At 36.1% G+C, this 27,640-nt stretch overlaps 4 protein-coding genes across 5 annotated transcripts; 1 reads left to right on the top strand and 3 right to left on the bottom strand.

Moving 5' to 3' along the window:
* Positions 1-229: 229 nt before the first annotated feature.
* On the top strand, positions 230-5,748 carry LOC102618638 (uncharacterized). Its single transcript, XM_006484261.4, has 6 exons — positions 230-862; positions 955-1,119; positions 1,716-1,886; positions 1,968-2,147; positions 2,692-3,129; positions 4,436-5,748. Exons 1-6 carry the CDS (start codon positions 533-535, stop codon positions 5,378-5,380), a joined length of 2,229 nt encoding a protein of 742 aa, XP_006484324.1. The 5' UTR covers positions 230-532; the 3' UTR covers positions 5,381-5,748.
* Positions 5,486-11,101, bottom strand: LOC102617790 (uncharacterized). The gene is made up of 9 exons (XM_052439936.1): positions 10,495-11,101; positions 9,705-10,114; positions 9,358-9,628; positions 9,022-9,282; positions 8,443-8,850; positions 7,345-7,554; positions 7,057-7,226; positions 6,679-6,949; positions 5,486-6,480 (listed from the first exon to the last, which is right to left on the bottom strand). Exons 1-9 carry the CDS (start codon positions 10,742-10,744, stop codon positions 6,215-6,217), a joined length of 2,517 nt encoding a protein of 838 aa, XP_052295896.1. The 5' UTR covers positions 10,745-11,101; the 3' UTR covers positions 5,486-6,214.
* Positions 11,102-11,687: 586 nt separating this feature from the next.
* Positions 11,688-13,836, bottom strand: LOC102618542 (GDSL esterase/lipase At3g27950). 2 transcript variants are annotated; one of them, XM_006483898.4, is made up of 5 exons: positions 13,366-13,836; positions 12,871-13,080; positions 12,606-12,778; positions 12,235-12,505; positions 11,689-12,143 (listed from the first exon to the last, which is right to left on the bottom strand). In XM_006483898.4, exons 1-5 carry the CDS (start codon positions 13,643-13,645, stop codon positions 11,899-11,901), a joined length of 1,179 nt encoding a protein of 392 aa, XP_006483961.1. In that variant the 5' UTR covers positions 13,646-13,836; the 3' UTR covers positions 11,689-11,898. The 2 variants fall into 2 exon arrangements, with proteins under 2 accessions (XP_052296028.1, XP_006483961.1); XM_052440068.1 differs by lacking the exon at positions 12,871-13,080 and having other exon boundaries at positions 11,688-12,143.
* Positions 13,837-16,272: 2,436 nt separating this feature from the next.
* LOC102618826 (eukaryotic translation initiation factor 4B2) lies at positions 16,273-22,139 on the bottom strand. The gene is made up of 3 exons (XM_006483899.4): positions 20,774-22,139; positions 17,512-17,916; positions 16,273-16,699 (listed from the first exon to the last, which is right to left on the bottom strand). The coding sequence occupies exons 1-3, from the start codon at positions 21,910-21,912 to the stop codon at positions 16,675-16,677; spliced, it is 1,569 nt and encodes a 522-aa protein (XP_006483962.1). The 5' UTR covers positions 21,913-22,139; the 3' UTR covers positions 16,273-16,674.
* Between the last annotated feature and the right edge of the window lie 5,501 nt (positions 22,140-27,640).

Below are 27,640 nucleotides of genomic sequence, written 5' to 3'. Positions count from 1 at the left end.
GTCATAAGTATAAAAATAATGGATTTAAGATGTTTTAAGTTTATAAAGAAAAGCTGCCTAAATTTATAATTATTTAATAATATAAAGGCCTTTTAAATTTAAAATTACGCAAGAGATAAATTAAACAACTTCAATTTAAGCGATATCAATGATTCGTGGGCATGCCAGTAGCAAATATTTTCAAAGGAAATTGTTTGTTGATATGATAATATCCAAATAATTATTAATTCACACAAAAGAAAAGCCTGTAGCCAAATTTAGGACGGAGTTTTGGAGGATTTGTTTTCCCTCCCACGTCTCTCAAAACACAACCGACCAAGTGTGCAGTCAAAGTTTGACCCACTAATGGTTAGACTACCCCCATCGCCCAACGGCTCGAGCGGAAGCTATCCCCTTTGACCTTTTTATTTGACTCCAAACACAAACAAAAACGAAACAACAAACACTCCTCTCCTTTCCTTTCTGTTTCTCTCTCCCCCCTCTTTCTTTTATAGCCGTTAGCAGCACTCTTCTCCCTCTCCCTTACGTCTTAATGCCAAGCATTCCAGCAACAACTGCAATGGCCGACGACGACAACTCGCGTTCACCTTTTGAAGCAAAAATGGAGAAGAAGCCAAACGCTGCTAACTCTTCAAGTGTTTCCTTAAAGAGAAAGAGACCGCCCAAGATTGAGATCCCCAATGTTTTGCAAGAAATCCAAAGGGATAAGCTCAAGTTCAAAGACTTGACGTCGCCCCTAGTTCAAGACGATGCCGTTTCTTTCAGTGGGATTGGCGTCGCTGTTTCTTCCCTCAAAGGCAAGAAAAAGTTCATGGAAGATACCCACAAGATCATTTCCTGCTTGCATGGCAACTCTAATAAAGTAATCGCTTTTTTTTTTTTTCCCTATTTTCCTATTTTTCTTTCTTTTATTTGTTTGTTTTGCTGAGACATTCTTTTGTTGCTTATGTTTAGAGTTTCTTTGGTGTTTATGATGGACATGGAGGCAAAATGGCTGCAGAGTTTGTGGCGGAGAATTTGCACACGAATATTTTTGAAATGATGAAGACTTGTACAGGAGATAAGGAGGAAGCTGTTAAAGCTGGTTATCTTAAAACAGACGCGGAGTTTTTGAAACAGGTAATTGTCTATTTTTTTTTTTTTTTTGGTGAATTAGTGAATTTTGCTTTCCTAGCAATTATTATTCATTCAATGTCTTTGAAATTGAAATAAATTATTAGGTAAGATTCAATATGAACATCTTAAATTCAAGTCAACCCAAACAAATTGGAAATTAGAAATCTTCGTTCCTAAGTTTTCCTTTATACTTTGTCCACAAAAGCTGCTGGCTAAATACAGTTATAGAGGGGACATTGGTCTAATAATGAAACTGATCAACGTTCCTTCGCCTGTGGCCGCATATGACCAAATTAAGAATCCTTTTGTTTATTGTATTTAGACTAGACTGTATGCTGGCAATCTCTATTACATTTAATGGCATTTCTCTGGTATTTCTTATACCGATATTGTTAAATAGACACCAACAGGCTGCAAAGATTTGAGCTAGAAGGAATACATTAGATTGGCTGATTTGGTTATAGCCTTCTGAACTTAGAACTTGCATAGTGTGTGTGTGTGTGTGGGAGATGCCTGCATCATTTTTTTAACCATTTCTGTTATATTTCTTCATGTTTTATTTTGCAGATATGTTTGAATCAGTGTGTGAATAAATGCAGGGTCTAGTCAGTGGTGCCTGCTGCGTCACAGCCTTTATCGAGGGGCATGATGTTGTAGTCTCAAACTTGGGAGATTGCAGAGCTGTCCTCTGTAGGGGAGGAGTGGCTGAAGCCCTAACAAATGATCATAAAGCAGGGAGAGAGGATGAACGCAAACGAATAGAGAATGAGGTGGGTTATTTTTGAGTGGTCAAAATTAGAAGTGTGGAGCTCAGATTCATTTTGATGGCTTTTATTGATAATGTGTTTCAGGGGGGCTACGTCGAATTCCACCGAGGAGCTTGGAGAGTTCATGGGATACTTGCTGTGTCGAGAAGTATAGGAAATGCTCATCTGAAGAACTGGGTACTGGCTGAGCCTGATACAAAAATTCTCAATTTTAGTTCAGACATGGAGTTTCTTGTGTTGGCTTCTGATGGATTCTGGGATGAGGTAAGAAGTGGCACTCTGCTGTGCCCCTGCCGGTTGTGTTTTTTTTGTTTATGTAATTGCTTGTGCAAAATGGTTTAATCTTCTTTTGTTTAAGGTCCTTCTTATGGTTCTTATCCCAAAAAAAAAAAAAAAAAGGTCTTTTGTATGGTTCATTTTTTGCATAATACCAACGGTTTTTTTTAAGCTGACAATATGGTAGGTTAGGTACTTAAGTCTACAGCAAAATTTTTTTTATTTAATCTACAAAATGTGAAGACAAATCGAGCCATCAGACTCTTGTCTCTTTTTAGTAAAGTTTTTAGTAACCTGTGCCTGTCTGAAATACTTTCCTTTCTAACATAAGGTTGTAGTCAAGTGATCCTTCTAAAATGAAATTGGCTTGTTTCTCAACTTAAGCCATAAATCTAATTGTAATGTGAAGATCCTCAATGTGTTGCTTTCTTATGTTATGCACTGTGCACAGAAATGTGGATTTTATGTTACTGTTAAAGATGATTATAACTTCGCTTGATTTTTTATTTTGACCTCTGACTTCTTTTCCCAGGTTGGTAACCAAGAAGCTGTTGATATTGTGAAACGGTTGTTAGCTGGGAAAGCAATAGGAACCTTAGGAGATTTTAGTAAAGACGATGATGAGGACTATGGCTGTGTGAATGTAAGTCCATCTTCAAAGATACGAAGGGTCTCGCTGGTCAAGCAAGCAAAAGATGCAAGTCTGTCACCCAGATGTAAGAAGACAATTAGTGAAGATGACTTTGCTTCTGAACTTGGATCACCTTCTTCAAAGTCAAGAAGAATTTCAATAATCAAGCGAATAAATGTAAAGACCGAGTCCTCGAGTCAAGAGAACACTGACTACAAGAAGAGTCCTGCTTCTTCAGGACTTATGGCTGCTTGCAAGGAGCTCGCAAACCTTGCCATGAGTAGGGGTAGTTTGGATGACATCACTGTGATGATAATTGATTTAAACCGCTTTAGATGCACCAGCTGATTGAGTTTTCTGTAACTGGGCTAGCCACAATGATTAGTTACACTCCAAAGTATCTCTCTCTTGTATATTTGGAACCATTACAATAAACTAGGATGGGCTCCATGTTGTGGAGTTGCACACAACATCAGTCAACAGTGAAAGAGCAGCGTCATTCGGCGGTGATGTTTCTGATTGGTAACATAAAATTCGGATCTCTTTTTGTAGGAAAAAACTGTTGAGAATTAATTGATTATGAATGCAAGTTCAATTTCGTCAGCATCTAGTATTCATTCCTAACTTCACTGCCACCATTTGCATTTTTAATGAACTGAATTTAGGAAGGTACTTGAAGACGCCCAATTAAAGAGGATCTAGGGATCTACGAATTACGTCATACCATTACTCAGACATCATCATTAATCATGTAGATGTATGAATAAGTGAGTTGTAGGAGAGCGTTTCATATAATGAAGCATATCTATTTTTGATCTTTTATGTTCACATCCAGAGAAGTGAAGATTACTATGTACTTATCTCCATGTCACTGCTCAATTCAAGATAGAGAGAGGATATGCTGCAAATTCTGCAGAATCCTTGGGATTTCAGAATCGCTTTCCCCTAAATATTTTGCCCAAATTTCAAATATAGCTGAAGAAGAAACCCAGGCATATGGTTCCTTTTTCGTTTGGCAATGTATTATTATTATTATAGTTCCAAATTTATTTTATTTTTTAACATATTCGGCCAGCCTCATTTTTGCGCCCACCCACATGCTCTCATGCATGAAAGGGCCCCACTTTTTCTCCTATATGAGCTACTTTTTGAGGTGCATTTTCACATAAACTTCAAATCTGCTGAAAAAGTGTATGCTCGCTTTTTACCATGCACGAAAAAGTTAATTTAATTTTATTGGGATGACTCCTATCATTGAAGCCAACCCACATCGAAGACGGAAAAGGTGCATTCGTATTTGGCACAAACAGAAAGAAAAATTATAAAAGAAAGAAACTGATGAAATAAGATTACTTGGGTTTCATTTAGTTGAATAGAAAATATGTTTCCCTTCCATCATTCTAGTATTGCCTCCATCCTTTAAAAACTGCCAGCTTAGAAGTTGAGCATTTTCCTCTTGATGATAACAAGCTGCCAACAGAAACTCTGGCAGCATCAATGCGTCAGATCTAGTGGGTGAGATCCTGATCCGTTCATTATTATATTATTCTTCCCACTTAAAAATATATCCATTTCCCATTTTCTATATAAACCAAATCAATTCTCTCTGCTCATTCTCTCAAGTACCATGCATGATTCAATTGCAATTCCTGCTTGCTTTTCATCTGGTGAAAGGCAAGCTGATGATCCGGCTACTGTAGCCAGGTCAGGGCAGAGTGTATTCATGTCTGTTTATAGAACAAAGCTTGCTGGTGAATGTCGTTTGATCACCGTCACCTGGTGCAAGAATTTGCTGCTACATGGTCTCTCTGTTTCTGTTGAAGGACCTGATGGAGATGAACATTATCGGTGTAAAGTTGAACTGAAGCCATGGTACTTCTGGAGAAAACAAGGCTCCAAACACATTACAGTAGACAGTAGAGCTGTTGATATCTTTTGGGACCTTAAAGCTGCAAAGTTCAATGGGGAGACAGAGCCACGATCGGATTACTATGTTGCCATTGTTTGTGAAGAAGAGGTTGTTTTACTTCTTGGTGATTTGAAAAAAGACGCCTTTAGAAAGACAGGTTGCAGGCCTTCTCTTATTGAACCTACGTTGGTTTCAAGAAAGGAACATGTGTTTGGTAAGAAGAAATTCTCTACAAGAGTTAAGTTTCAAGAGAAGGCACCACTACATGATATCTCAGTTGAGTGTAATAATAACATCAATTGTGACAGCAATCTAGGTGGGTTTGATCCTGAATTGGAAATAAGAGTTGATGGGAAGAGAGCGGTGCATGTTAGGCATCTGCATTGGAAGTTCAGAGGCAATGAGTTTATCAATATAAGCAAAACTAGAGTTGAAGTTTATTGGGATGTTCATGACTGGCTATTTGGGTCTGGTCCAAGGCATGGTTTGTTCATTTTCAAGCCAGTTGCAGTTACATCATCATCAGCATCAAAATCAACTCCTTCGTCTCCGGAATCATCAGCAGCAAAGTTGGCCGAATTCTGCAGTCATGATCCATCATCTGCAGAGAATGATGATGATAATGCAGCAGGGGTGTCTTCCGGGTTTTGCTTGTTTCTATATGCTTGGAAGGTAGAGTAAAATGAAAATGATGAGTGGATAAGTGATCTTTTTCAGTACCATCATGATATCATATGATAATCCACATCATCATCACTTAGTCTCTTAGGATTTTTGGGACGCTGGTCAATGAGACTGGGAGTTTTGGTCTCCAACACATGGGCCCCGAAGAGAGCTGGAATTATTAAAGATAGGATAAGCCAGATTGGATTACATATGCATTCCATGCCCAATAATTTCTCCAATCTCAATACCAATCTAGGGTTTATATCATACTTAATGTAGTTTCTATGGTTATCATTTTCTGAATTTGTGTGTGTATGTGGCTATGTGCGTCAAAAAAGGTGAGCAATATCAACATACATGTCTAGTTCAGCAAAGGCAGCTTATATTTGGGATCATGTGCAAAATACAATTGATGGTGATGGAAGCAAGCAGAGTTGCACTCAATCAGTATAATAGCTTTTGTGTGTGTGTGTGTGTGTGTGTGTGTGTACATACATATATAGCGCAAATGGAATCTACTGCTGGTTTCTTATTTTGTTAAACGGGGAAATTCAAATATATAAATTTAAACACAATTTTAAGTTTAACACCATAACCTTTTGGCTAAAAGAGGAAAAAAAAAAAAAAAGAAAACCATTACAACGTGCCTGCCACGTGCATGTAATGCACCGAAAGATAGAGACCTTACATAAATTGGGCCAAATGGTGGACCAAACACCCAAAGTGTATCTCTCGTTAGCTAGAAACGAAGCCCAAAAAAACGAAACCTTTTTCCTATGCGCAAAAGCTGGTTCTTCCACACACAACTTTTGAAAAGTGCTTTTAGAAAAATAAAAAGGCGAAGGAAAATCAGTGGTCCATTACGCGACAAGCCATTTTCATTGGAATCGGTGGGTCTGAATACGAGCCATTAATAATTTGATCGTAAACCCAGTTGTTGGCTGCTTCTGTGTAATGGACCCCATCCCAATTTATCCGAACTGATGGAACTTTGCAGGATTTTGCAACCACTATTTCCTTGCCATTTACGGTAACCTTGCTCCCGCATTTCCTGTTCTTGTCGTAATTGTACTTCCCACCATGCCCACAGCAGGCTAGCAAAGGGTTTTCAAAACCTACACATCACAACAACCATCGTGACAAATTATCAATATAATCTAAACAAAGTTATTAATTTTATAATCAAAGAATTTAGATCGTTTGGCTTCTAATTTGTAAAGATTATAACGAAAGAAAAAAGCTAAAATATTCGATGACCACTGACTTTAGGGTTTTGTATTTGTCATATTAAGCGAAAATGTCTAGCTCATTACCTAGTTTCTTGGCTTGAGTGATGAGAGAATGTTTGACAGAGTAAATATCAACGTAGGTAATTGCAGCCAAAGGAAGATCTTTCCTTAACCGAACCACAGCTTCTTTCAATCTACTATTGAAGAAGCGAGCCACGTCATTGAACGGGGTGGCGCAGCCGTGGTTATCAATCCGGGCCGCCATTATTGGAAAGCGGTCCAAAGTATAAGGGAGGCAGCCCAATGGGCCAGTGTTGTGAACCCAAAATGATCTGCCCCCCTGTGCATACACATTCTGAATCAATGAACCAAAACAACATTAATAATTACAACCTTGTTATTATTCATGAAGAAAAAGAAAACGGGTCTGCTTGTTTTGTCTTAGTCTTATTTTTTTTTTACCTTAATGACATTGGAGAACTGGCGCAGCACATCAGGAATATAAGCCTTAACTTGATCAAACGTCATGTTCTGTTTGAAACCAGAAGTGAGATCGTTTTGGCCAATGTCGAACGTGTACAGAGCCTTGGCGAAATAGTAGTCCATGGGCAGCAATTTTTCATAAACCCCTCCTGTTGCCAGAGTAAAATATATTCGAAAGATTAAATCCATTTTTGTCCCAGCAATATATATACATTGAGTGACATTAATAATGTTCTTATTAAGGTAATTACGCATGAATGTGTTCACCTCGTTTTCTAAATACTGAAGATCTTCGACGGAAATCTGAGTACTGAACAAATTGAACATCTATTGAAATGGGACTGTATCCACTCTGAGACATGGTTGTGTTTTGAGGTCTAACGGTGGAGCCAGCAGTGGCAAAATTAGCTCCGTGGCTGAAGTTTGACCCCACAGAATCGAGATATGGACTAAGATAAGGGAGTCCCAATCCTTGAGCTGTAAAATCAAATTCTAATTTCTTTTTTTTTTTCAAAGATAAAAATTATAATCTAATTAACAATAAAATAGATTCAATTAAACTAAATTTAATTAGATTGCAGCACCCTCGATGATAAGAATTATGTCCGGCAAAAACTCACGTGCAACTATTCAAGTTCACTTTTGTTGATAAAGATTCCAATTTAACGTAAAAAAAAAAAACGTTGACCCTATTTGATTGTGAGGTATTATAACTTTTAAGATATAATTATTTTAAAAATTAAATTTATAAAAACAGTTAATAATATATAGTAAATGTGACTTTTGAATAATAATTTTAACTAAAAAAATTATAAATTTTTCATCATACCCATAATGGATCAAAACAACTTAATTTTTAAATTATAACAATTAGTATTTATTAAATATTTTAATAATATAATATTTAAATTATAGCTACCCAATGTTAATATCTGGGTGATAAAAAGTCAAATCATCATTATGCATGTTTCTCATTTTTAATTATTGGTATCACATCACGTGCTGCACTGTTTAAAATATAATAATTGATTTCACAAAAATTACAGAACAATAATCCAAATCTGTTGTGTCGCTAGCTATTTTCATGACCGTCAAAACTTGCACCGTTCGTGGACCAATGTTCTTGAGATCTATGCCTCTCGAATATTTTGAAAATTAAAAGAGTGGTAGAATTTTTTTTAAAATTTTTTTATTCTTGCGAGAATTTTCGTGCAACAATTATCGTTTGCGTGAGAAATTATTAAAGATCCAAGGTTCAAGCTAGCCAACAATATTTGATTTAACCATGCATGTTACCCTGAGGACGGAGAGTTAAAACATGAAATGAAAAAAGAAAAAAAGAACTTGGAAGTAAGATTTGAGTACCTATAAAATCAATAATCAGACGCCCGTCGGAGAAACGTCCGGCGGGGGAGTGAAAAAATGTCTCTCCATTGGGATATGGGGCTTGTCCAAATGCCGCTGATAGACCGCCGGTGTCGGAGTTGGAGTCACCGAAGTTAAAAATGGCAGGAAAATTACAAGTCTTTAAAGATGTTTTAGTTTTGGGAGAATTTGGCAACGATGTTACTGCAGATATGGATAGGGCTAAATTAAGGCTAAGGGTTATGTATTTCAGGTAACAAGGCTCCATGAAAGAAGAGGAAAACAGAGACAGATGGACGAAATTTGAGGAGATTGATATAAGATGAGAGAGTGGAGGTTGACTAAAGCAAAGCAGTAATAAAGAATTTATCCGCAAGTTGTGATGACCTGGTCTCCATAAATTAGAAACTTAATTATGATGAGCCGCATTTATCACACACAATTTGCCTATTTGAACTTTGGTTTTATGCGACTAAACACGTAGTGGTCAGATATAGGATAAGATTAACATTGCATAAATGGAAATTACAATTAGAGGAAGAGCAGATGAAACTCATTAACGTGCTTGAACAGTTATTCATTCAATTCGATGGCATGCCATATTCAGAGGAATTGGCGGATCCGAATATGCACCACCAGCGGTTTGTTGAAAAATAAACTTGTTAGCCGCCTGAGTGAAGTGAACGCCGTCCCACACAACATAACCTGAAGGATCGTCGCACGGCTTCCCCAGCAGCACTTGCTTCCCGTGCTCCATTTTGGTTTGCCCACACCCCACATTGATGTTGTAATTGTACCTCCCGCCACGCCCACAACAATTCCTTATCGATTGCTTGAACCCTGTGCAGGTGCAATAAATTACTTTTGACCTACGATCAGCAATTAATTAGTTAATGAATTAAAAGATATACTAACCGTGCTTCTGGGGCTGGTGAAAGAGAGCGTATTTAACAGAATAAACATCAACATAGGTGAGAGCAGCGGATGGTAAATCCTTTCGTAATTGAACAACGGCTTGTTTCAATTGGCTGTTGAAATATTTAGCCACATCATTGAAAGGAGTTGCACACCCAGCCTCATCAACCTGTGAGGCCAACACCGGAATACGTTCCAATACGTACGGTAAGCAACCCACCGGACCCGTATTGTGTATCCAGAAGTATCTACCTCCGAGCCCGTATATGTACTGTATGTATGTAATTAACAATTAATCATCGAATAACGACTAAACAATAATTAAATAAATAATACACATGACTTACGCGGATAACGTTTTGGAGCTGAGTGACAACTTCAGGGACGTATGCTTTAACTTGATCGGTGGTCATGTTAGCGAAGTAGCCAGCAGTGAGGTCGTTTTGGCCAACGTCAAATGTGTACAAGGCGTTAGGGAAATCTTCAGCCTTAGGCAGCCTTTTCAAAGCTGCATCAAGATCAGGCAATAATTTTTGGTAGGCTCCACTATGGTTGCGAACAATTTGGGATCTACGATGAAAGTCATAAAACTCATTCCACTGAACGTCTAATGAGATGGGGCTGAAGCCGCTTTCCCGAAGAGTCGTGTTCTGGGGCCTCACCGTTGATCCTGCCGTCGCGAAGTTGGCTCCGTGAGAAAAGTCGCTGCCGATCGAATCAAGATATGCACTCACGTACGGTAACCCAAAGGCCTCAGCTGAAATTTTTTATTTTTTCACAATAAATAAGTAAATAAATAAATAATAAAATGTTACATGATTAAAAATATCTTTGTCACGCTTGAAATAATTGAAGATAAAAGTAAAAGAAAAAAAAAAAGGGACAAGCTGCATGCGTGCTCTACATTAGAAGTTACAGCGTGGGACCAAATCTAAAAGTGGATGAAGCTTTTGATTTTGATTTTGATAGCGTCGGTGGATATTATCAAACATTCCACGTGAAAAAGACAACACATTGTTTCTTCTACTCATCGGACACCTCACTACCTTGTTAAGAAATTTTTGTGTAACATTAACTATTAATCCTTTTTTTTTTCCTTAAAATCCCATCAAATTAAACAAGAATATTTATGTATACCTATGAAATCAACAATGAGGCGGCCGTCGCAGTAACGCCCGGCGGGGCCGCCGAAGAATGACATGCCATGAGGGGGACCAGCCTGACCAAAGACTGCGGACAAGCCACCGGTGTCTGAATTCGAGTCACCGAAGTTGAAGATGGCTGGAAATTTACACTGACTGGTTTTGGCCAAGGCCAAACAGGGAGTGAAGTTCAATAAGACCAGCACTAAGATGGTGATAGGAGGTGAAAAGGAACGTGACCCCATGAGGCTAGTGTGAATTCAAAAGGGCTCAGTGGGCGAAGAGTATTACTATTGTAACGCTGAAGGAAATTTGGAATATAAAGACTCTTGAGGTTGAGGCGTGCGTGCTGCGCAACGGGGCCAAAAAATATTTGAATTTACGTTTCTAGAAATGTAGTGGCATTTGAGTGTTCTGATTGGTTTTTATTGTTGGGGGCAGCTTTGTAAATGCAGGAACTAGAAGGTTAATGTGATATGATGATGATTTTTAGAATCTTGTTAATCTTATCCTTGGGGATATATTTAATTACTCCGGCGGTTCTGGGGAGGAGGATTTGCTAAGTTTAATTATCACAGATCTAATTGCCTTGGAGGGTATCGATTTTGAAGTACTAGGCCATGTTTGGATAATTCGTATATAATAAGTTAAGATAAAATGGCCGCATTAACAGGTTTGATAAAAGGAGTTTCCTACATTGATCAAAGTGTCCTTACAAGGAAAACTTGACCAAGGAGAAATCAGCATATTTGCCATTTGTATCGTAACAGTTATCCAAAACTCATCATTATTATATATATTTTTAATGCAAAAAATCAAAGCTATCATACACATGGTGAAATCCAATCTGGGGAGGGTTATGAACCATTTTAATCTGAAAAGGCAACTGTTTTCGTAATCAGCTGGATAGAGTTTGTTGAGTGACGTGGGTTACTTTTTGGAGCTTTAGCTTTGTTATCTTTAGTGAGGCTGTCTGGTGTGTCAAGTTGGGTAAGTGATTGCACGGATCAAATTGTCACTGGGGTTGGCACGTAGCAGTTTCTCGTTAAAACATGTTTTAATTTTGATTCCTTTTTCTGAAGGTTTTAGAATCATATCCGTTGGCTACTTATACACTATGGGAGATAAAGTCTAATTGATTCATCTCTTGTGTCAGGATAAGACAGGCTAAAGACGGTTGGCATTTGGATTTGGTCAGTAGCGTAATCCGCAAAATGATGCACCAATTACTACTATTCAAGTTCGATCTGTCCTCTGTTTATTCAAAAACAAAATTCCCTAATTGTAATTTCGGTATAATGATTTGGATAAAATGTTATCATGACGAATAGACCCCGCCAATGGATAAGTCGCTGGTCTACGGAACCAGTGACTCTGGATTTGATCCCTTTGGTCATTTTTAGGATTGCATACATGCATTGGGGATTGAACCAGGAGGATCCGAGAATGAGCCATCCATAATCCGGTTGGCTATCCAGTGATTTGCAGCTTCAGTATAATGTATGCCATCCCAGCTAATATATTTTGAAGGATCATTACATATAGCCGCACCAACTTTAGTTCCATTTAATATAACTTTCTCCCAGCATTTAGCATCATGTTCCCTCCAGTTCCCACAACAATACTCAAATGGGCTAACAAAGCCTGCAATTGAATCAAACATGTTCCCTATCTCAAGCTAGTTTAATGAGACAGTCAAACGAAATCACAGATGATAATATAAATCACAACATACCATGTTTCTTTGCTTCAGTAATTAGAGTATATTTAGCTGAGTAAATATCAACATAAATGAGCACTGCATCGTGAAGTTGGGCTCTTAGTCGGGAAACTCTGTCTGTAAGTTGCTTGTTGAACTCTTGTGCCACCTCGTTGAAAGGCCTAATGCAGCCATTTTGGTCTGCGTTGCCAGGCTTCGGAGGATACTTAATAACCATTGAGGGCAAGCAGCCAATGGGACCAGTATTATGTATCCAAAATTTTCTTGCTCCTTCTTGATAAAGTTTCTGTAACAATTCAAAAGCAAATTGGTTGTTTTAGGGAATACCCTCCTCTATCTATTTAGGGCCAACTTTCATATTGGGGCATCTTGTGGGAGCTGCTTACCTCAATAGCCAAAGCAAAGTGGTCGATTATATTGGGGATGGATGCCTTAACTTGCTCCTCTCTCATTGATTCAAGCCAAAATTGAAGATCATTCTGTCCACTATCTAACGTGTAAAGTGCCTTTGAGAAGTCCTCTGGTCTCGGGAGATTACTTTTGATTTGTGAGGTTTTGGCTGAAAAGATAGAACTCATAAGGCCAAAGAAGCATCAAGACTAATCAAAAGAAGTAATTCTCATGTTTCCCTAGTGTTTGAATATCTCTAACCTTGATTGTACAACTCCGTAGATCGTTCTTTCAACTGTTCAAACTGCGACAGTTGAATATTGAGAGATAAAGGATTAAAACCTGCCCCAAATAATTTACCATCCACTGGCTGAATTGTAGATCCACTAGCAGCAAAATTTGCTCCATGTTGGAAATTTGGTTGTAAAGAATCAAGATATGCATTCAAGAATGGTAGCCCCAACCTCTCAGCTGCACGGTGGGAAATGGGAGTGTGCAATATAAAGTGCACATAAATTTTGTTCCTTGTGATATTACTCAAAACCAGAAACATAGTTGATCATATCGGAGCAAGAACTAGATTTCCATTGTAAACTTAACAGCTAGTTATTCCATGTCACAACAACTGTGGACTAAAAAATCACAACACCTCATCTTAAACAGACCTTCAATCCTACTATTATTAGACCTATTACTGAATTCAAATAATAAAATCTCCTTGCAATATGGATAAAATGAATATACAACTAGAGTTACCTATAAAATCAATGATCAGACGGCCGACACAGAACCTTCCGGAAGGTTTACCGAAAAAGGTTTTGCCATTGGGGAAAGGTACCCGACCAAATGCAGCAGAGACAGCACCTGTGTCCGAATTCGAATCTCCAAAGTTATATATTGCTGGAAAGCTACAAGCATTCGAGGAACTTAGAAACGGAACAACCAAAACGATGCCTGTCATCAATGCTATTAGACTCTTCTTAAATTTCCAGAGGCCTCTCCATCTCTTCCTTCTGATAATTCTTAACCAGTCCATGGAGGCTTTATCCTTTTGATTGTTAGACCTTCTTTAGGTCAAGCAAAAACAAAGTTACTGAATTGCTAGTTCCAGATTGAGATAGAGAAATTTTATGGTTCTTGAACTGGATCTAAGAATCGTAAGACAAAAGATGTTACTAGTACTTTCTTTAAGAAAACAATTAAACTAATGTGCTGCTATTACCCTCAACTACTAGTTGTAATATAATATGGTTGCATTAGCAGGGTACTAAAATAAAATAATGTCAACTTGATGATACAGGTTCCCAAAAAAAAAAAAAAAAGGGTCCAATCAATTCGCTCCGAGGATTAGAGAAAGCAAATCAAACATTGCTTATCCGCTATATTGATGTGGAGCACCTATGACTTTTAAATTCAGTCCAAAGTGTTTGATAAACTTCTATTTCATAATTGTGAGATAAAATACTTTTATTATTTTTATTATTTTGTATAAAATATTATTGAAAAGTCATATTCAACTAGAACTTTTGTTTCACAGCCACAATGGCTAACAATGGGAACAGGCTGTTCTGAATTCAAAATATAACCCCAACTTCACTTATTGCATCCGTGTGCTACTAAATTGTCTATAATGAATTTAGTTGGTTCAATTCCAGACAAACAGGTCCCTAAATTGATGATGCAAGTAGCTTTCATCATGCATTTACGCTTCTTTCTAATATAAAATAAATTAACAAACACGACATATATCGTAAAGCTAATTTTATACCAATTAATTCACTGTTATAGATGTAGCAATACAAACGGCAAAGAGTGAAGAGCTATCATCTAATTAATATACATTAAGACTTAGGCTGTATAGCATAAAGGTATTATAGTTTTTAAGTCATAACTACTAAAAAAAATTGTAATTATAGAATAAAAGTTGATAGCGTGTGATAAATATAATTTTATTAACAAATATAGTGTGTGTGTGTATAATTATATAGGTATGCGATAAAATTAACTCAACATCACAACATCAAATGTTTATCAAACACGCTTTAGTTAGCAAAGAAACTAATAGCATAATTTTATCCCCAATAAGACTAACGCCTTGGAATTAATTAAGGTGCTGTAGAAAAAATGTTATATTCATGAAATAAAAATTAGTGTTATCTAATAAATATGACTTTTAAATATAATTTTAATAAAAATAATAATGATACTATAGGTGTTTCACTATATTATAAGTGATAGATTAAAATAACTTAACTTTTAAGTTTCAATAATTAGTGTTTATCTACGACTTTAATGCAATAATTTTTAAACTATAGATATCCAATCTCAATACGAAACAAAGTCTAAGAAGTAAAAACATTAGAAAGAACAGAATATAAAAGTGGCGAATGCGCCACACCTAAGGCTGAGGATTGAAAACACAAATTAAACTAACCTACAAAATCAAGAATGATCCGTCCCCGATGCCTTGCGGAAGAAGTTACGCCATTTGGTGAAGGAAGAAACAAATGCTGCTGGTCTGCCCATGTCTTTTTGAAACTGGAATATGCCGGAAAGTGACACTGACACACATTTGTAGTGCTGGTAGTAGCCTTTATTCGATGCAAAGTCATAACAATAAGAATGGAGACCCATGAAACAAACAGGGGAGCTGACGTTACCAAATATCAAATTCAAAGCTTTGAAATTCTTGACCTTGTTCACTGTCGGATCAATCCAAGGCCCTTTCCGTCTCCAGCTGATGCTGCTATCTCATGCATGGACAGCTTCAACCTGGGCTACTCGCATTTCCCTTCTAAGCAAAAATCTGCTTCTGCTTAAGTGCTATAGTCCAATTATAGCAATTAATAACTGAACTATGTTATGATAATCTTTAGTAAGCTTAAATTTAATATAGTAACGACAAGCGCCATCTCTGTTGGTTTTATTGTTCTCATATATGTTTGCACTTTCATGCATGCAATGCAACCAATCATCTGTTGGTGCAAACTTGCGAAGTTAATGAATAGTCAGACACTTGGCAAAACATCAAACATTAAAGGCTCATCTGTTGTGCAAAGGCCATTATAAATACGTAGCCCCCTTTGCAATTGAGAATTTAATGAAAACTCATGGAGGGTTCTGCTGCTTTCGTCTCACACTTCCTTCCTTAATTTCTCTGTCACTTTAAACTTTGGCTTATTTATATTATTCGTATTATTTATTTGGTTGCTTCCATTAGATTCATAGAAAGTACATGATTATTTATCATTTTTCAGTTTAGCTTAATAACAAAACAACTCAATCTCTCCCTGTTCATGTAAACAAGATTCAAGATCTCTTACTTTCAACATATGAAACTTCACCAACTCAATTAATTAACACCCACCATAACAACTGCATCATTACAATTAGTAATCGTTTTTTTCTTTTCTTTTATTCTTTTTAAATAAAGTAATACACGATTTTTTTTTAAGAACAGAAAAAAAAAAAAACAAACCTGCAGGGTCCAGCTTTTATTTATTTCTCGCAATTTGTATGATACAACAATATCATGAAGAGCTTAAGAGGTGCAGGTTTTAATCGCTTAGAAGGTTGCTGGCTCCAGGGAACATGTTCCTTTAGTACCCGCATTATTTATAGAATGGTCTTTTAATCAATTCAGAGTTGCCCAGATAAATAGGGTAAAAAAAACAGTAGCAAGAGATTAAAATTTATAGATAAGAGTAGCATCCACTTACAGAATAAACCAAAGATTTAACTGTATAACACTCAAAACGACTGTCACAAAAATTGAACTAGCGAGCCCCACATTGTTCAATAAAATTGAGTCCTAAGAACAATACAGGCTCATGCCTCAGAACAGACAAAAAAGTGGGGAAAATTTTTGCAATTTTACATTAGTTTCAACTTCAAGAAGTAACAAATAGATCAACGCAAGATTTTGCTGACGCCGGTTCTCAATAGTCCTAGCTCCATTTCTCTAGAGCAAAAACAAGCGATAGATTAAAATAAGTCAGAGAAAATATTATTTGTTTCTGATCTGCCAAAATGCATGGGAGATAATAAATCTACACCGCCAGTTGTTCACCATCTCTCTCTTGAACTTTGCCTGCCACAAATAGGGCACACAACATTAGTCACGTCTGAGATATTACAATCAGATCCAGAACACTAGAATCTGAAGCAAAGAACACAGCAGTAAGATTATGTACTGTCATTAATATTGTATAGGAAGACCATGATTAGAGAACTTTGGGGGATACGGAAGTAGACGCTAATAACTTAACAGTTGAAAATGGAGTAGAGTTTTAAAAAAGGCCTAATGAGGCCATTTTAACATAAATTTATTTGAAAAATAATAGATCAAGTGTCATTGACAGTTTTAATATCAAAAAAAGAAAAAGAAAAGAAAAATAGAAACAGCTAAGTGCATTAACCAATAAAGAAAAAATCTTTACATGTGGATTGTGGTAACAGTTGTCCACATTATCATCGAAAAAAGCCAAATGGAAAAACGAAACTGAACAAAAATCTTCCAATGAGAAAGCCCCAAAAGGGCTCCACTGAAATAAAACTTGGAACGCCTACAATTTTGTAATCATACACTAATTGACAACTAATTCAGAATTCTTTATACAACATCGTTACTGAACGATTTTCAGTCTTAAATTTCTTTTACTTGAAAATTACTAGCAAAGATATCAGCATTCCATGTCCGAAATTAAAACTATTTTATATATTATGATACGCAAGGGAATGCAATCCAAGATGTTGAGAAATATGAGTTCATACTTCATACATCCCTCAGATCTTCCATTCTCCAACATTTAGAAAGATACAAAATAAAAGAAGAGGCGACAGGCCAGCCACCCTGCTAAGATCGAAAACAAGACCAGGAAAACATGAAAAAATGCACTTTACCTGTCCAAGTCTCTGCTGCCCAGAAATCCTCTTTCTCTGCCTTGAAATGCTCTCCTGTCATCTCCAAGCCTTGTCCACGCATCCCCCATGCCCCGTGAACGAGGTCTATCCAAGGATTCCATGCTCCTAGAATCATCAAATGACCCAGAATGGGAAGGCGGTCTCTCAAGAAAGCCGGCTGCCCTACCTGCTCCAGAACCAGGCCTTTCGGCTTTCGGCCCAAACCGAACTTTGCTATCCAAATCTCTGACAAGCATTTCCAGTTCCTGTTCTTTGCTAAGTATATTATCATGCAGACTGGGTTGCTCTCCTCCAGACTCTTGCAGTGATTCCCTGTTAATCTCAAGTTCCTTTTTTAAATAATCGATTTCTTCTTTCAACGTCTTTTCTTCCTCAGTTTCAGGCCTGAAACATTTACATTACATTAGAGGCCAATACATGACAAGTACACTGTAGATCACCCAATCAAGTATCAGCAGTGAGTTTGACACCAAAGAAATAAGAACTACAAAAGGCATTGGCATTGAGACTAAATGTTGAGATTCCGGAATAAGAATCAGGTTTTAAAATGATTAAGCAAAATCTATGGATCATCCACACATTGGCTAAGCCAATCTTACAAGTTAAGAGAGATGGATCAATTAGGTTACCAGGCAAGGCTTCACGTGCAGCTATGCTAGACCCAAGTGATCATGCTAGTTGCTGCAATATATAACAATTATATACGTTATGTAACAAATGCCGAATTCCAGGAGACCTCAGCAATCAAGTGGCTTAAACTACAGGCCACTGGAATCAGGTGCAAATTATCTCTATCATACACTTGCATGCACAGGCACGTATTGAGCAGCCAAGACAAAGAGAACCCAGAGGTTAGGAGTAAAAGAGAGAAAACTTTAGTTTCTTTGATCTTCACAAAAACATACTGCCAATAATTAGCAACTCAAGTAGGCCTTGACTCACATATGGGCATGTGATGTGATACAACATAAACTTCAGGGCAGATCCAGTTCCACTGGACTATTCCCCAATATTAATAAGCCAAAGGATTTAACTTGCCAAATAAATGAGGTAATCTGATTCATTCAAAAATTGTGATAAAACACAAAACTTAAATCAAAGCAAAAAGTAACTCTTTAAAAGACAAAAAGTTTGCTCATAACAAAGAGGTAGTTTATATCACGAAGCTTGATAAACGTGTCAATACTCAGAAAGACACCAAGATGCATTAACATTACTCACTAATAATACGAAGGAAAAGACACCGTGTGACACATGCAATGGAACTCGCATAACAAGTCAAAACCCACAACAGATAGTCAAGGAAGATATTTTTCCTAGCCTACAATTGTATCAGTTGAATCTAATAGGAAAAAGAAAATGGATGCAATTATTCTCTCCCACCAAACAAGGGAAAAAAATGTAGGCCACCAGTTTGAACAATAAGCTAGAAAACATAAACAAAATCTGACAAGGAAATGTGTCAGCAATCTGACCAAGCTGCCCTTCATGTTTTGTCTTTGCATGCTAATCGTGGTTGGTCAACGCCACAATTCAACATATAAACAAAAAGCTATCTTGTATTAAACTTTCAAAACAGTAAATTCATAGCCCATATTGTGCAGCACAGTGAAACTCAGGGCTTAATTTGTATCATCAAAAACCACTGTTCAACCATAAACAAAATCTGACAAGGAAATGCAAATAAAGGCAATCGTTTACAACATGAAAGGAATGATAGTAGCTGCTTTACATGCATCTAGTAGGTAATAGCTATTAATAGTAATTTTCATCAGGACACTTTATGACTTATGTAAAGTACCAGGAAGACGTTCCATAAATCAGTTCCACATGACCTGTTTTCAGGTTCATATACTTCACTTCATAGGGCACAAATAGATCCAATTCACAAACTATTAGCTAAGACGTCTTTGCATTTTCCAATATGGGAAAGTTATCAAAGACAACTGCCTCAGTGTATTCGGCATATGCTAGAAAACATAACTAATGTATTATGATCAGAAAAGCTACCCTAAAGGGTGTGAAGATATTTCTTTATAGCCTTAGGGGCTGCTTGTTTTCTTGACTTAATGGCTAAATTGACTTGATTTCAATCAATTAAGTCATTAAGTCCGTTTGTTTCTTCAACTTAATGAAAATCTTCAGTCATTAAGTTATTAAGCCAATTTTTTTTTAACCTTTTTGCTTAATCTAAAAAGTCTAAATGATATCATTAAAAGAGATTCTCCAAAATATTCCTATCTAATTAATTAATTTTCATCCTTACCTAAATAAAATTTAATAAATAACATTATTATCCATCTCTAGAACTTGCGATAATATAGTGTTTCGCTATTATTATTTTTATCTTTTTATTTTCTTCAAATTAGCATTATTTATCTTCACAATCTTTTATGAATACTTTCCATATAAAAACATCATAAGCTACAATAAAATTGATTAACCTATACTAATTTAGAATAGAAAAAGTTGTACTGAATTGAACATTATGATAATATATTATCTTATTTAAGTCCTTTGATATGCTTATTATTTGTTTAACATGTATAATTTGTAAGGACACAAAAGTAAAAATATCAGCTTTCAAATTTTTTAAGTTAAAAAAAACAACTTAATATTTGTTTCTAGCAATGCAGACAAAAAAACAAACATATCATTCACATTCAGACATTCAACTCTATTCATAATTCAGGTCTATTAAGATTTCAGATATTAAAAAAAAACAAAAGAAAGCCACCTTAGTCTTCAACAACTTATTATAAATAAAAAACCATTGGACCAGCTCAAATCACATTGATGGCAATAATCACCAGCCATTTCAAGAAAAGGCCTACCAAATGAAATTTTAGAAAGTATTACATCATTAATACAATATAAACCAACAAACAAGGTTTGTTAGTCAAATCATTATGCATGGACCAGAAGATCCAGCTAACTGGGAAAAACAATCACATGACATTACAGCTCCAGGATGAAAATGGCTCCAAACTGTTAATGTATTGTCATCCTCAGCAATTATTCGTTATGTCACATTTCAAAATGTTACCAGTGAACACTACGTCCTCTGATCGTTCTAACATCAATTAAGAAACCAAAATCACCCCACTGAAACAATCACCTAATTACAATCAGACAATCTCCACCAACAACATTTAATGACAAACACACCAACACCAAAGCTAATATAGCAGTGCAGTTACTTGCAATGGACAAATAGAGAATGCAATATGAAAACACAAACCTATCAACCCTGCGCCGCTCCAATTCAAGATCAATCTTACGCCAATCCTGACCCCGTTCCTCCAACAAAACTTCCCTAGGCTTAGCATCTCCAAATGGATTCACCTTTGGCCTACTCGGCTTCACCACATTCTCCAATCCCTGCAGCCCCTGACTCTCCGACCTGCTCGATTGGGCACTTGAGGGCCTGCTCGAGTGCGCACTTGTGGGTCGACTCGTGGCCTTCTTTGTTTCCATCTCCATTTCCAGTTTCTTCCAATCCAATCCCTTCTCCGCCAATACCTCTTCTCTTGGCCTTGCTGCTCCAAAAGGATTTGGTCTATTCGTCTTCACGACAACTGTATCATTAGCCTCCAGTTTCGGCGGATCCAAATTCAATCTGGACCGTTCATGAGGATATCCTCCACCACCACCACGAGTCCATCGATCAGGTTCCGGCACGGTTTCACGAGCAAATCCAGAGCCAAATGTAGAGGATCTGGCGGGCATAATCGGTTTCTTGGCAGTTGTCCAGTTATCAACTTCATCGGCACGTGAGAAACCACCGCCAGAACCTAAACCGCCGTACCGATTTTGACGGGCAGAATCCTGGGAATGTAACGGCTGAAATGGTTTCTTGGCCATCGCCCAATTATCGACTTCGTCGGCTCTCGAAGGTTGGTCCAAATCCGAAACCCTAGGAGGTGGACCCCTGCGTTGTGGATGCTCTTCGTCGAATCCGCCATACGGTCGTCTATTACCACCTCCCCATGAGTCGTTGCGGTCTCCCATGCCCATGGTTCGTGAGGGCCGGCCGTAGGAGGAGAAGCCGCCGCCGAGGCGACCGTGCTGCATTTCCTCAGCAGAGCGTTCTCTGGGAGCAGTAGGGAGGTGGATCATCTCGTTGGGCGTGAGGCGGTTGGAGGAGCGGTCAGGTGCGCCGGAGGCGGAGTATGCGCCCATGGTGAATTCCGATAGAGACATTTTCTTCTTCTTGGGCTTGGCGCTAACGGCTTCTTTCAGGCTAGGAAAGCTTTGCGACTCGGCGGGCGTTGCGGCGCCTCCGGATGCAGCTGCTGCGGCTGCGGCTTCACGTTCTTCGGCTTCGGCTCGCTCGGCCTCGGCGGCCCAGGCGCCGATATTACCCCATTTTTTGGACATCTTTAAGATGAAGAGATCTGATGCTGGTTTGCGAAATTAATTTTTAAAAATTGATTTGATTTATCTTGAGCTGGGGCTCCGTTAGTGGAGCCGTAGCTCCGACAGCATGCGATTGCAAAGATGAGTTAACGGTTGTTGTTGTATGCTAGTTTTGAACGAAATTTTAGTTTCTTTTTTTTTTCCTCTTTTTTTCCTTTCAACAGCGAAATGAAGGGAAAAAAAAAATGTAACACTAAGAGTGTAGAGATGAAATAAAATGTGAAACAAAATGTAACAAAGGGGAGGGTGGGGCGGTGAGAGAGAGAGAGAGCGTGTGTTGGTATTGGGAGGTCACGTGACCACGCGCGTGTTCGGGGAGTGGTTAGCACGGTACAATCAGAGAGAGATTGTAGCTCCCGGCTAGTGGGATCGTGAGAATGTGTTTAAACTGTGTTTGTGGGGCCAAGATTGTGTGTCTTCCACTTCGAATCAAACGGTCAGGATGCTCTCTTGACAAGGCCGTTTGAGCGTCAGTGCTAAATGATGGCTGTGATAAATGAATCACTTGTGCGGATGATGAGATATTTCACCGTTAGATGGTTTGGACATTTGTCAACACAATGTTGCAAATTTTTTGACAAATAATACATCAAGTTTGCTAACTTGTGATAATGCGAAGAGGATAATTCAGACATTTAACACATTAACCCCTAAAGTATCATAATATTAATACCCTTGATGGTAACAAAAATAAATCATATTATTAAGGGCCAAGGAACAGTATTGAGTTCGAATCCATCTTATTTTTCCACATCTGTAAATCCTAATTATTGATGTAAAATTTTTGCTCAATGTATAGCGATTGATTTGTGTTTCGAGCTTTCTTCTAAATCGAATTCGGCGGCTTATTTTTTCCTTGAGGCGAATGTCTCAAATTACATGTCTCCTTATCGTTAATTGTTCTGCAAAAAGAAACAATTATCAAAGGGTGCCGGGGTTGCCGGCAATAACCCTCTGACGCTCAAGTCAGCCTTTTAAATTTGATTGTATAGAGAGAATTTAGAGAGAGGGACAGCATTTCCTTACCCTTTTTTTTCTCTTACCTTCAAATGGAGAGTCTTGGTATTTATATAGGTAATTTGATCCATGAGGTGGAGGTGCCATCATGGCACGTAGCATTGTCTTAGTGACAAGTGTCTGCAAAACTCATGCATAAAAACACATGTCATTATGTGTCAAGCTTGTTCATGACAAGTAATCTTTGGACATTTGTCATGTTTTTGGGCTGTTAACCTTTAATGGACTTTTAACTTAAATTCGGCACTTATATTGGTTCCTTACAAAAAGGATTGATTTTGCAACATTTTGTCTGTAAGTGCATTCTGCCCGTAAGTGCATTCCGTAAAATGCATATATTTGCCCATATGCACATTTCGTAGAATGTATATTTGCCCGTAGGCGCATTCCGTAAAATGTATATTTGCACGTGGGCCCATTCCGTAGAATGTGTATTTGCCCGTAGGCGCATTCCGTAGAATGTGTATTTGCCCGTAAGCCCATTCTGTATTTGCCCGTAGGCCCATTTCAAGTAGCTCGTGTGCTCTTATTTAGTAATATTTTCGAAGTATCTAGGTAATTTTTTGTGATAAATGGACCTAGGTCGTTTTTTAGGAGGAATGGACCCAGGTCGTTCTTTGTTAAATCGTGCCTTTGACATTTTGTCAAAGCCTTACCCTTTAGGCGTATTAAGAAATATTTTCTAAGTGCCTAGGTCGTTCTTTGCGAGGAATGGACCTAGGTCGTTCTTTGCGAGGAATGAACCTAGGTCGCTGTTTATAAAGAATAGACCTATGTCATTCTTTGTTAAATCATGTCTTTGGTACTTTTTCGAAGACTCGCCCTTTGAGCATTTTACTTATAAATATTTTCTAAGTGTCTATGTCATTTTTTGTGAGGAATTGACCTAGGTCGTTCGTTGCGAGGAATGGACCTAGGTCGTTCTTTGTCAAGAATGGACCTAGGTCGTTCTTTGTCAAGAATGGACCTACGTCGTTCTTTGTCAAGAATGGACCTACGTCGTTCTTTGTTGAATCACACTTTTATTTTTTTTGTCGTGTCTTGCATTTAGACACTTTAGTTAGAATTGTTAGTATCTTGGTCATTCTTATAGAGAACAATATTAAGTTATTTTATATAAAATAATTTCATTGGGCTTATATTTTTCGTGGGTTTGGGCCTTTTATATTTTGGTCTAACACCAATCTTGTACAAATTAATCCGGACCCGATCTACAAGCCCCAAAATGAGTTTGACCCGTATGATTCATTTATCACTTTTGGTAAGAGATCGCAAAATGCAGAGCTGATACTAGTAGTAACAACAATTTAGTTGATAAAAATGGAAATAAAGGCGTTGTTGATGGTAGTTTTAATGAGTTACTGGAGGGGTTGAGGCTTTGTATGCTCGCTGGTGGATTTAGGATTGGATCATTGACTTTTGATTTTGAGGATTGGTTTAACAGTTTGAGTTTGCTGGGTCTAAATTTCGAGACTAGTGTTTTAGTCTGTGTTACTGTTTTTTTAATCTTATTTAATTATTTACAGGAAAATTATCAATTATTTACTCTCAGATTGTTATGTTATAAGGAATACTATATTATTTTCAAGTTGTATTATTTATACTTTCTAAATTTATAATATATAACATTCATCTACTAAATCATTACCTTCGGTTAGAAAATAATGATGTCATAGGGTAATTTTTTTATTTAACATGCTAAATAAAAAATAAAAGAGAAATTATCAATTATTCATCTTAAATTTAACTTGTTATGCAAAAATTTGAATTTGTTCAATTTCCTACCTTAATTTTATAATCTATATCAACCGTGCACTAAAACGTTAACTATCGTTTATAATTAATGACATTAAAAGGATATTTTTCAAGTTTTAACATCTTAAATACAAAATAAAATAATAGTTTTAAATATAAAACTATAAAAAAAACTATTTTTTATAACCAATATTCAATTAAATACCCTTAAAACTCTATTTTTTCTTAATTAAAAAAATCTAATTGCTTTTCTCCATTTATCTCCACAAATTTATATAATTAAACTAAATTCACAAATTATCCAAACCTAATTCATGTACATCCAATCAATCCAATCTTAAATTCTTTTTTATAGTAATATATATATATATATATATATATATATAAATTATTATTGGTGCAAAGTCACAAATGCCCCTGAATTCAAAAGTTAAATGGTCATTTTACTTAAAATTTGTTAAATATTCTAACAATATTAACGTTTTAGTGGACAGTCAATATGAATTACAAACGTAGTGACCTAGAATGGGCAATCAAATTAATTCAAACTTTTATAGTATTTTTTATAATAGGATAAACTTAAGATATATGGCTAATAATTTTCTTATGTCCTTTTACGTTGAATTGAGTTTCAGGGTAAAATGGTTAATTTGCTACAATTCTGTTAATTTTATAACGAAAACTAATGATTTGGTGGATGAACAGATATTACAAATTTGGAAAAAATAAACGATACAACTTGAAAGTATCATAATATTTTTTATATGAGGACAATTTAAGGATATACGACTCATTTTTTTTCCTTATTTACAATGTAAAAAAAAAAAAATCCACGACCTTTAAGGGTAAAATAATCATTTTGGTAATTGTTTGTTAACTCCTCTCATGGTGTTAAGGAAAAAGCAAAGTAATGAAACAATTTATAAACTTCATGTAGATAGCAATAAAAAAATGTTGGTGTATTTTTAATAAAGTTTAAAACATTAAGCGATCAGTGGAATTTTTTTTTAAATATAATTTGAGATTGGAACAATAAAAAATGGGATTTTTTTATGAATTTCACATTTTAATTATAGAGGTAACGTCAAGGGCATAAATAGGATTTTGGTTTTCTAAAATGCATAAATCAGAAATCTAAGTTGGCTCATGTAAAATTGATGGACCAACAATAAGAACCATAATGTATAAACGGAAAAATGAGTAGGTTTTGGCATAATTTTTTTTAAAAAAAAATTTATGGGAGCAAAACGTAAATAGGCTTATAATTTGGTGTATTTTCAATTTTGCTGGTTCCGCCTCTGTAATGTCATCTGTTGTTTTGTAATATAAATATTTCTCAAATATTGCGTTATTTTATCTCAAACATAACATGATAGCATTAAGGCCCGTTTGGTTTTAGTTATACATTATGTGATTGGATAATTTTAATATAAAATAATCTTATATCACATTTGGTGTAAAAAAAAAGTGAAGGTAGGATAGTAATAATTGGCGCACCACTTAATCCCCAACAGTGGCAAAATTCCATCCAAGAGTAACTCTTGGGATTATATTTTTTAAGCTAAAATTTTATCGTCAACTATTCATGAATTAAAGAGAGCAAAATCCCCAACTTCTTTTACTCTCTCCATCGTGCTAAATCTTCCTGAAATCTCTCTTATGTCAATGATATGTCATATTTTCTTACATATAGCTAGTGACATTGTAATGTAATTTTTTTAATGGACTAATATTCTTATTATATTTGTTGATGATATTCTTGTCATATTTATGATCATATTATTTAGTAAAATGTAAGTTTAAAAACTATAATATGTTAAATATAAAAAAAAATAATGGAAGATTTTGCATTTTTTAAATAAATTTACCAATAGTTATGGATTTAAATTAGATTATATTCCATGTCATTTTACAATAAATCTAAGATAATTTTGATAAATTAATATATAAGACATATTATTAGTTACTAGTCAATCCCATGGCATACCAAATACAAGACATTATTATTTATAGTCCAATCCAATATTGCACCAAACACAACATAGTATTATATATAATTAAATGTTATCCAATCAAATTCTATCTTATCCAATTTCATCCAATCTAATCCGACATACCAAACAAGCCCTTGGCATCTATATAAGAAAAGTAATATGCGCCGCACTAAAGCAAATTTATAGGGAAACTTTGTCATTAAGTTAAATTTTAATGGCATCCATAAAATATTTTAATTTTTATTTGTTCTTTTGTGAGATTGAAATTGATTCTCTATGATCCAATCAGTAATGCGAGAGCAACGATCCTTGCTTAAATCATTTCACTTAAATCATTACTCACCATGTCAAATGCAAAAAATATGGTACAAAACAAAAGGTCATAAAAGTTTAATTGCCGAGAAGAATATGGGCAAGAAACAGACCGCTTTTAGCTGTAGTCAACTGATTTTATTATGCAGAGTTCAATTAGTGTATCAAGCTCTAATTATACCTTGGTCAAGTCTTTATCATGTGTTGGTGGTCAAGTCAGATTAGGCAAATTAATAATCTAAAAATAGAAATTAGATGCACTTTTTATATTCAAGATGGTCAATGCCAGTGATTGTTCAATGAACTTTAAAAGGACACATATTCATTAAATAATAGAAAAGACAAACACTAGTTTAATTTTATGCACGAGTTTAATAAATTACTATAAGAAATCAATTTCATTCATTAAATATATTAGATAAATATGATGGCAAAGTTGCTTCGGCAAGTTATTAAACTGCTTTATTTTGTTTATTCCCATTAAAATTACCTAATTTTTGTTTTATTATTTATTTTGCTACATACTCTAGAGTCTAGAATTTATTGACATTGGGGGACTTCCAAAATATTTGGTAAAGGGCAATAATATTTCTAATGAACCCTCATAGTCA

This window comes from Citrus sinensis, chromosome 4 (assembly GCF_022201045.2).
Source record: "Citrus sinensis cultivar Valencia sweet orange chromosome 4, DVS_A1.0, whole genome shotgun sequence".
Lineage (NCBI taxonomy): Eukaryota > Viridiplantae > Streptophyta > Magnoliopsida > Sapindales > Rutaceae > Citrus > Citrus sinensis.
The sequence above is the reverse complement of the archived record's forward strand: the minus strand, read 5'-3'. Positions and strand labels throughout refer to the sequence as shown.

Coding starts and splice junctions, on each gene's coding strand:
- LOC102618638 (XM_006484261.4), top strand. CDS start 533: ATGCCAAGCATTCCAGCAACAACTGCAATGGCCGACGACGACAACTCG. Junction 863..954: donor TGCATGGCAACTCTAATAAA/GTAATCGCTTTT, acceptor GCTTATGTTTAG/AGTTTCTTTGGTGTTTATGA. Junction 2,148..2,691: donor CTGATGGATTCTGGGATGAG/GTAAGAAGTGGC, acceptor TTCTTTTCCCAG/GTTGGTAACCAAGAAGCTGT.
- LOC102618826 (XM_006483899.4), bottom strand. CDS start 21,912: ATGTCCAAAAAATGGGGTAATATCGGCGCCTGGGCCGCCGAGGCCGAG. Junction 17,917..20,773: donor GAGCGGCGCAGGGTTGATAG/GTTTGTGTTTTC, acceptor TAAATGTTTCAG/GCCTGAAACTGAGGAAGAAA. Junction 16,700..17,511: donor GGCAGCAGAGACTTGGACAG/GTAAAGTGCATT, acceptor TATTTGTGGCAG/GCAAAGTTCAAGAGAGAGAT.
- LOC102617790 (XM_052439936.1), bottom strand. CDS start 10,744: ATGGGGTCACGTTCCTTTTCACCTCCTATCACCATCTTAGTGCTGGTC. Junction 8,851..9,021: donor GGCATGCCATCGAATTGAAT/GAATAACTGTTC, acceptor ATCATAATTAAG/TTTCTAATTTATGGAGACCA. Junction 7,555..8,442: donor TCTGATTATTGATTTTATAG/GTACTCAAATCT, acceptor TTGATTTTACAG/CTCAAGGATTGGGACTCCCT.
- LOC102618542 (XM_006483898.4), bottom strand. CDS start 13,645: ATGGACTGGTTAAGAATTATCAGAAGGAAGAGATGGAGAGGCCTCTGG. Junction 13,081..13,365: donor TCTGATCATTGATTTTATAG/GTAACTCTAGTT, acceptor CCCACCGTGCAG/CTGAGAGGTTGGGGCTACCA. Junction 12,506..12,605: donor ACTTTGCTTTGGCTATTGAG/GTAAGCAGCTCC, acceptor GAATTGTTACAG/AAACTTTATCAAGAAGGAGC.